This window comes from Pholis gunnellus (assembly GCF_910591455.1).
Source record: "Pholis gunnellus genome assembly, chromosome: 15".
Taxonomy (NCBI): domain Eukaryota; kingdom Metazoa; phylum Chordata; class Actinopteri; order Perciformes; family Pholidae; genus Pholis; species Pholis gunnellus.
The window spans coordinates 231,597-241,387 of record NC_136542.1 but is presented as its reverse complement, the minus strand read 5'-3'; the positions used below and the strand labels follow the sequence as shown (position 1 = coordinate 241,387).

General features: G+C 46.8%; 1 protein-coding gene across 1 annotated transcript; it reads left to right on the top strand.

The window, feature by feature from the left end:
* Nucleotides 1-207: 207 nt before the first annotated feature.
* dact1 (dishevelled-binding antagonist of beta-catenin 1) lies at nt 208-8,918 on the top strand. The gene is made up of 5 exons (XM_079174637.1): nt 208-1,056; nt 3,680-3,809; nt 3,959-4,072; nt 4,418-5,351; nt 5,463-8,918. The coding sequence occupies exons 1-5, from the start codon at nt 823-825 to the stop codon at nt 6,469-6,471; spliced, it is 2,421 nt and encodes an 806-aa protein (XP_079030763.1). The 5' UTR covers nt 208-822; the 3' UTR covers nt 6,472-8,918.
* Nucleotides 8,919-9,791: the final 873 nt, after the last annotated feature.

Genomic DNA, 9,791 nt, shown 5'->3' with positions numbered 1-9,791 from the left:
TTCACAAGTAAAAGTACAAAAGTATCATCAGTAAAATCAACTTAAAGTACCACATGTGCAAGAATAATAATAATTAAAGTATTATATTATATATATTATAGTATTATAATTATATATATTATATTAAAGTATTATAATTATTATATACATTATAGTATTATAATTATTATATATATTGTATTACAGTATTCTAATTATTGAGTCGATCGCTTTAAAGCTTTGGAGCAAATTGTAATGACTTTATATAATATATAAGAATACGTCATTTACTAGTTCATCGTACCTCATAATGAAGTAACTAAAGTTAAAAGATATATATATATATATTTTATTATTCCCGATGAAACTGAAGAACCGGAGATTTTATTTTGAAGGTGACGACAGGAAGCGCTTGTGCTCATTGTCGCTGACGTCAGATGGCGTGTAGGAGGCGGGGCTTAGCGGACTCCTCACGGCTGTGGAGCAGCGGGTCAGTCTGGACGGAGCGGCAGGAGGACGGAGTTAGAGCCGACTCTCTGCTTCTTTGTGACGGACTCACTCCTCACTGCTGCCGCGGGGCATGCTGGGATTCACCTGGAGCTGGACCCGACTGGACCCAGACCGGTTTACCGGATTAATACCCCTGTGAGTCCGCAGGAGGACCGTGAGACCACCGGTTGATACTTGGAGCTTCAGAGACCAGTCTGAGGATCCGGGTCTGGATCCACTTTCTAACCCGGGTCCGTGTAACCCAGAATTATCTTCCCGGGTTCCTGTAGACCCTCCTCCGGACCCTGATGCTGCAGAGACCCTGAGGTCCCAGCGGACGGTCTGACGGACGACATGCCGCTGTCCGCCGCCAGAGCGGCAGCCTCCGCGGAGGCGGCGGAGCGGCAGCGACAGATGCGGCAGCGGCTGGAGGCCTCCGAGTCCGGGCTCGAGGAGCTGGAGCACCTGCGGCAGCAGCAGGAGGTGCTGGTCCGAGGGGCGCTGGAGCTCCGGGAGGAGGAGCAGGAGGAGCGGCGGAGGGAGGAGAAGCTCCTGGAGGAGAACATCCTGCTGCTCAGGAAACAGCTGGTAGGTCCTCACCTGTCTGCCTCGTGACCTCTCACCTCTGTGAGGAGCAACTCAGGTGTGTGAGGTCAGAGGTCACTTCTAGAACCTTAGACACGTGATCAGCTGAGCAAGAGAAGAGGAGGAGCTAAAATACCCCAAAACAAAAATAGTTTGTTTTAAATGTGGAATCAGAAGGAAAAGAAAAATTAATATTTGTTATATATATATATCTACACTACCGTTCAAAAGTTTGGGGTCACTTAGAAATGTCCTTATTTCTCAAAGAAAAGCACTGAAGATCACATTAAATGAATCAGAACTCTATACATTGTTAATGTGGTTAATGAGTATTCTAGGTGGAAACGTCTGGTTTTAATGAAATATCTACATTAGAGGCAACGATCACTCCAGAGTTCTGATCGCCTCAGAAGACTAACTGAGGATTAGAAAACCCTTGAAAACACTTCTGCTGGTGAGAGAAGCTATAAACGGGCCTTCCTGTGAGCTCGAGGAGTATCTGGAGCATCACATGTGGGTTTGATTCTATTCTCAACATGGACAGAAAAACAGAACTTTCATGTGAAACTCGCCGTCTGTTCTTAGAGATGAAGATATTCATGAGACATTATGAACAAACGGAAAACTGACACGAAATTGTCTGGATGACCCCAAACCTTTGAACGGTAGTGTACATATATATATATATATATATATATATATATATATGTATGCATATATTAAATATATATACATTATATATCACACACTCACACAGGTTGATGTCTTTAGGGAAGCTGATGATCAAACATCAGAGAGGACCGCTCAGCTGCTAGCAGACTAACATTCAGTGTCCCCGTCTAGCTGTAGTCCTGGTGGTCTTCAGTGTCCCCGTCTAGCTGTAGTCCTGGTGGTCTTCAGTGTCCCCGTCTAGCTGTAGTCCTGGTGGTCTTCAGTGTCCCCGTCTAGCTGTAGTCCTGGTGGTCTTCAGTGTCCCCGTCTAGCTGTAGTCCTGGTGGTCCGTTTGTCTCCGTGTTTTTATTTGAGACGTTGGTCTTTGTTGATGTGAGACAGCTGATCTCTGTGAGGACACAGTCCTGTGTTTTCAGGATCCAGTTTCATGTGTGTTGGTTTCTGGACTCTGTTCGTCCTGCAGCTGCAGCTCTAAACTTGAATCTGGATCAGATTACCCCCCCCCCCCCCCCCCCCCCCCCCCACACACACACACACACACACACACACACACACACACACACACAGGCAGTAACAAATGCAGATTCCTGTGAGCTGCCGGAAACAGATCCACTTTCAGCTCTGAGACCAAACAGCTGAGACACAAACACTGAGATTTTATTCCAAATTTAGGAGGAGGAGACCAAACACAGAGCTAGAAGATAGAATCAGGAGGAGGAGACCAAACACAGAGCTAGAAGATAGAATCAGGAGGAGGAGACCAAACACAGAGCTAGAAGATAGAATCAGGAGGAGGAGACCAAACACAGAGCTAGAAGATAGAATCAGGAGGAGGAGACCAAACACAGAGCTAGAAGATAGAATCAGGAGGAGGAGACCAAACACAGAGCTAGAAGATAGAATCAGGAGGAGGAGGAGTGAATCGAGCATCTTTCAGCCTCGTTTCTCTGCGTGGTTCGACTCGACCTCCCAGCGATTCTAGAAGGTGGAGTTAAAACACTGCAGACATGTGATTGGTCAGAGAACCTTCATTACTGTAACAGACTTCCTGCTCAAACACACGTTTGAATCCCAGCAGCAGTTCTTCTCTGCTGAAGATGTCGTCGTGGTGACGCAGACCTTCAGTCAGAGACACTGAGATCAGTTTGTTTCTGCAGCTCATCACAGGAATGCAGCACATGACTGAGAGCAGCGCTGTGTGTGTGTGTGTGTGTCTGTGCGTGTGTGCGTGTGCGTCTGTGTGTGTGCGTGTGCATCTGTGCGTGTGTGCGTGTGCGTCTGTGTGTGTGTGTGTGTGTGTGTGTGTGTGTGTGTCCAGACGTCTGGATTTACATCTTTGTTCTTTTACAGTAAAATAATTTCTTGTTATTTATTGTTATTAGTTAATCTACAGAATGTATTCTTTTGTAAATAATCCTTCAGACTTTATAAACGTTCATTCTTTATATGTTGTCCATGTGAGGCGTTCAGGTACCGCTCACCTTCTACCAGACGTCCACACTCTGTGAATGAGACCTTTGTGTTTGTGAAGCTGTTGATCTTCAGAGTGGAGACGTTACATGACCACCAATAAACAGAGCGTCCCACAGGGAGCGTCTCTGCATGTCTCATAATGTCTCTGCATGTCTCTGCATGTCTCATAATGTCTCATAATGTCTCATAATGTCTCATAATGTCTCTGCATGTCTCTGCATGTCTCATAATGTCTCTGCATGTCTCATAATGTCTCATAATGTCTCATAATGTCTCTGCATGTCTCATAATGTCTCATAATGTCTCTGCATGTCTCATAATGTCTCATATTATGAGAAATACTCATCACTTATTGGTTAACTGTTGACAATCTGCTGAGCCAATCAGGTTGTTTGTTGTTGGTTTAAATCACATTGTGGTCTGGTTTCCTCAGGTCCCCTCTGGGATCAGGACTCTCATGGTGTCTCTCTGTGTCCATCAGAACTGTCTGAGGAGGAGAGACGCTGGACTCATCAGTCAGCTGCAGGAGCTGGACCGGCAGATCTGTGACCTGCGATTGGACAGCGAGGCGTCACATGACCAGCTGGAGATGGACAGCCGACCCAGTTCAGGTAGAGACGAACATAACGAGTTATTCAGTTATTCATAAACTGATGAATAAACTGATGAACATAATGAGTTATGAATAAACTGATGAACATAATGAAGAGGATCTATTATCTGCATAGAGACTGATGTTCACTGTTTCACTGTCTCTCAGGTTTCTATGACTTGAGTGACGGGACGTCGGTTTCTCTCTCCAACTCGTCAAACTCCGTCTTCAGTGAGTGTTTCTGTTCCATGAATGAAGCTGATGGACGTCTTCTGTCTGCAGGTACACAAGTAGTACACAAGTAGTACACAACTACTACACAAGTAGTACACAAGTAGTACACAAGTAGGCTGCTAATGCTACGTTAGCTTGTTAGCCTCTCTTGGCCCGAGGAAGAAGGAGAATAGATTCTTCTGAGCTGGACGTGATGATCAGTGGTGAACAGGATGTTCTCTGAACGGGTCGTTACCACATCCAGCTCTGCTCAGAGTCAGCTTCTTGTCAGCTGTTGACATTAGGAAACGCTGCAACACAAAGTAAACTCAGACTGTTTATGTTTGGATCTGGTTTACAGACTTAAAGCAACAGTGTCTGGTTTCATGAAGTCTTTTCTCTTCGTCCCTCCAGATGAGCCGGCCAGCTGTTTGGACTGTGACGGTTTGGTCGGAGGACTTTGTGACGAGTCGTCCTCTGGTCCGGTCCGTCGCTCGCTCTCGGCTCCTCGCCCGGCCTCCCTGGACCCGGTCTCGTCGGTGGACTCCCAGTCTAAGTACCACTGCGACCTGGTGGCCCGAAATGGCAGCGATGTGTATCGCTACCCGAGCCCGCTGCACGCCGTGGCCGTCCAGAGCCCCGTGTTCCTGCAGATGTTGGGTCACGGTGGTCCCGGCAGAGACGAAGGTCTTCTAAAAAGCGTTGAAGGACTCAAACCAGAATCCTCACCCCTCTCTGCTTCTGATGCAGCTCCTCTTATAGCTCCTCTTGTATCTCAGAGCTCCTCCTGGCCGGCCTCCTCTTCTTCCTCTCAGACTGCTTCCTATAAGCTGGACAGCTACATCTACAGTCTGCTGCAGCGGAGGGCCCTGCCCGTCAGGACCAGCAGACCCAGGACCAGCATCAGCGCCGACCCGTCAAAGAGCATCCTGAGGCAGTTCTCTGGGTCTGGTTTCAGGACTCTGAGGGGGTCTGAATGCAGACCCCCTGAACCGACCGGAGGAGCATCGGCAGGAGGCGTCGCCGCCTCGTCTCCTCAGAGGCAGCGCTCTGTGGACAGATCTGAGGAGCAGGAGACCCAGAAGGTTTTCCCTGAACGCAGCATTGACTCAATGCAAAATGTCTTCAAGATGAACATTGATCCAAGCAGCAACAGTCTGTCAAAGCAGAAAAGCAAAACGCTTCTTCCTCCCTCAGCAGCGTCCACAGCTCCTCAAGACTCCAAAGAGACCAAGCAGCCATGTTTCTCTCCAGACCTGCTCCTCAAATCACCACCAGCCATCAAAACAGCTACTCCCAAGAACAGCCCGAGTCCTCCACAAACTGTCCAGACAGAGGAGGTCGATAGGTCAGTGCCGGAGGCAGCCGGTCAAGGTTCGTCCTCCCAGAGTCAGGATGAAGGAGGAGGAGGAGGAGGAGCAGGAGGAGGAGGAGGAGGAGGAGGAGGAGGAGCAGGAGCAGGAGGAGGAGGAGGGAGTCACACGGTTAACACCAAGTGCATTACCGTCCAGCGGCACGCCGTCAAACTCCGCAAGGGTGGCAGCAAGAATTTAAAGACGGTGAAGGTGAAGACCACCACGACGACGAGGACGAGTCGGGCCTCTGAATACAGCGAGCCTTCGTCAGAGAGAAGAGGCCACCGGTCCGGTTCTAAGAAGTCCGGTTCTAAGAAGTCCGGTTCTAAGAAGTCCGGTTCTAAGAAGTCCTGGCTGTTGGACGACAAAAGCTCCGTCAGCATCAAAGTCTCCAAGAGAGCAGCCGGCGCCGTTCACGGCGAGACCGCCTCCAGGATCAAACGCCTTCCTGCGTCCGTCCCAGAAGGCCAAGTTGTGGACAAACGAATCGCATCAACAGGAAGCAGCGTGCAGTCCGGTGCGTCCAGGCACCATCACCATGGAAACCACCACGACCGCGACCAGGTCGTCGCCAAACCGAAATACAAACGAAACGACTACCGGCGGTTGCGCGCAATCATGGAGGTACCGAACGACGAGGCGTTCAGGCGCGCTCAGCGGCGGCAGAGGAAGGAGCTGCTGAGCCCTCCGGCAGCCACAGTGTTCCTCCGCCCCGCCGAGCAGCCGAGCAGCCCGTATCCCTACGCCGCAGGAAGTGACTCCGAGTACTCGGCCGAGTGCGCGTCTCTGTTTCACTCCACCATCGTCGACACCAGCGAGGACGAGCGGTCCAACTACACCACAAACCGCTTCGGAGACAGCGAGTCCGGTGAGGAGGAGGAGGAGTTGGTGGAGGAGAGCACTGCCACCAGTGACACGGAGGAGAGCGGAGGAGGCGGGGCCGGCGGTGGGACGGGAGGAATGGGCCGGGGGCGGAGCCAGTTAGGGGCAGCTGGGCAGGAAATGACTCCGGCTCAGGCAAAGGCCTTCGTTAAGATCAAGGCCTCCCACAACCTGAAGAAGAAGATCCTCCGGTTCAGGTCGGGTTCTCTCAAACTCATGACCACCGTGTGAGGACACACTGGACCACAGCCATCCTGATGAGGGGCGCTGAACCCGAACCCGGTACTCTCACAAAGTGGACAAAACTCTTTTCTACGCCGACAACCATCCCAATGAGATGACGCCCGACCAGTTATCCATCTTTGTAACAAGCACGTGTGATATTTATATCTCCTTCACATCCTGTAGTGTTTAGTCCGGAGTTAAAGGCTTCAAACTCGGCCTTCCTTGTTCGCCAGTGGAGTCCATCAGAGCGACCCGGGGTCAGGAGGAGGTCACTGAGAGGGGAACGGGGAGGATTATTTTACAGTTACATAAACATCTTGATCTGAAAACACGTAATGTCATCGACTTGCTGTGCCTGAATTTACCTTCATGTGGATCATTTCGGCTTCTCAACATGGAAATCTGAGGAAGTTCAAGTGGTTTAACTCGGAGGAGGCCTGAACCCTCCATCACTGGGCTGTTCATGTTTTATGCCGTGTAGCCTGAACTCATAAGTTCCTGTTTTAGAAAGTACATGAAAGAGGTTTTTGCACACTTTTGAAAACACATTTCTAAGATTTTTGTGTCGTAAACCAGTGGTTTTGGATCAAACTGTCTTTGTGCAAGTTTCTGGTTCTGAGAAGCAGCCAATGAAGAACCCCCCCCACTGCCTGCATTCTGGATGCAGCATTTGGATTCAGCCAATCAGATTGGCTCCTTTACTCCCTCGTTCCCACCGGACTGACCTGAGAGAAGAAAGTCTCAGTCGCTTCAAACTGAATCTTTCTATCTGCCGTCACAGCCTCCTTGATACCGGGTCGTATCAAGCTGTAGAAACACTGATTTATGGGTAATCGGCCTCGAGGTCATGAACCACACAAATGTAGAAAAAAGAGCCACACTGAGAGCCAACAAGTGTTTAAAGCCTCCTGAGGTCTTTGGTGTTTCTCTGGTAGAAGAACTTCAGGGCGTTCGTCAAACGTCTCTTTAGATGTGTCTTAACATCTCCAGAAGGTTCTTCAGATGTTCCTGCGTTGTGTTCAGGGTGGAGGTTGAATGTAACGGGGTCCGTTGGTACGCTGTTGATCTCTGATCGGTTTAAAGCCTTCTTTTGTATTTATTGTCACCAACACGCCAAACGTCTGTAAATGTTTCTCTGTTTATGACAGAGTCCTGATTTACCTTGTTATGTTTTGATGAAAGCTATTTAAACCTAATATATTTGCATATATAACCCTAACCTGTTTATTCAGCGTTGAGGTGTCCTACCTTCAGATCGCTGGACTGAACCAGTGTCTCCTCAAGCAGAGAACGTTTTAGATCATATTTAAAATCTGAATCATCAGCAGAAAGTTCCACATAATTGATGCCTTTGAGAAACCAGTTTTTTAAAAAGCTTTTTCAGTGTCAATATCAGAATGTGTTGGTGGTTTTTAATCAGATCTGCTACGATGGGAAATAAAGTCACAAAGAAACTGGTGAAACCTCCATTTGAGGTCATCTGGATGTTTGTAAAACACCAAACTTAGCCGGGTTTTAGCTCAATATTAACGTTTAGAGTTAATTTATAACTATAATGTTGTTAGTTAAAGGAACAGTTTTCTGTTTGTTCACTCAAATGAGACTCAGACGTGTCAGATAGATATCAGTTTAATCTCTGTGTGTCCGGTAGAGTCCAGGATGTGTTAGCCTAGCTTAGCTCAAAGACTGCAAGCAGGAGGACACTGCTAACCAGTGTAGCAGCACAATCCCCATTAGCTTATAGCATTTGTTCTTTTAGCTGTTTATGGTTGATTTTATGGGATCTACAAATAGTTAGCATTTAGCATAAGCAAACATCAGCTACCTACCAAAAGCTAGCATATCAAATGTTATGGTCGCTGTTTCTAGTGAACTGGTGTTATTCCAGGATGTTTTAGCCTAGCTTTGCACAAAGACTGGGAACGGGGGGAAACCGTTAGCCTAGCTCCATCAAAATAGATTAAAAAAAATCTACCTTCCATCAACTCAACGTGTCTAATTTACATGTTTGCTTAGAAATGTAAGTGTCAGTAGGAGACAGTTAGTATTGAAGCTATTTGTTGATTTGTTTCATCTGAATATTTTAATGATCCGTTCCCGTTATATTCTAGAGTTTATAACACTATAATTTGATAATAATTGTCTCATTTATTTTGTGATCAAATTATTAAATTTGCTTCAGATTTTCAGTATTTTTATCTTCTGATATCTAAGCTAGCAGTTTCCTGTCTTTGTGCTAAGCTAGGCTAAACCCACAGAGATGAGTCTTTGTTCTGCTTCTTTATGTCTTTCTGTTCAGAACTATTTAAAGTTTCTGATGACTTTGAGATTTTCTCTGTAAAAACTTTATATTTCAAACTTTACAACCAAAAACCTTCAAACCAAAAGTGAAACTTGAGTGGTGAGTTTTAGTCACACTGGTCCAACCTTCCTCCTGTAAATGATCATATATGCAACTAAATGACTGTTACTGATGTGTGTCGATACCGGTGCTGAACCTTTATGCTTCATTAAACAACGTTTCTTGTTCTGGGTTCTTCTGTTTCAGTAACAAGCCGTCTCTCTGCTGCTCAGCCGATCACAAGATATTTACACCGTTTGTGTTAATCGGCTTCACTGTGACCTCAGAGAAATCTTTTCATCTGCATATTTCTGAGGGTCTGATCTCTGCTGATCAATTATTCACAGCAGCAGCGTGGCTCAACCAATCAGAGAGGCTACAGCTCTGCTAGCAGCATGCTAACATGCAAATACAAGGTTTTCCACATTTACCATCTTAGTTTTGATTTGTTGATTTATTTATTGTCTCTGGTTGTGTCACTGGTTGTGTTTCTTGTTGTGTCTGGTTGTGTTTCTTGTTGTATCTCTGGTTGTGTTTCTTGTTGTCTCTGGTTGTGTCTCTGGTTGTGTTTCTGGTTGTGTTTCTTGTTGTGTCTCTGGTTGTGTCTTTGGTTGTGTCTCTGGTTGTGTCACTGGTTGTGTTTCTTGTTGTGTTTCTTGTTGTATCTCTGGTTGTGTTTCTTGTTGTATCTCTGGTTGTGTTTCTTGTTGTGTCTGGTTGTGTTTCTTGTTGTGTCTCTGGTTGTGTGTCTCTGGTTGTGTCTCTGGTTGTATCTCTGGTTGTGTTTCTTGTTGTGTCTCTGGTTGTCTCTGGTTGTATCTCTGGTTGTGTTTCTTGTTGTGTCTCTGGTTGTCTCTGGTTGTATCTCTGGTTGTGTTTCTTGTTGTGTCTCTGGTTGTGTCACTGGTTGTGTCTCTGGTTGTGTCTCTGGTTGTCTCTGGTTGTATCTCTGGTTGTGTTTCTTGTTGTATCTCTGGTTGTGTTT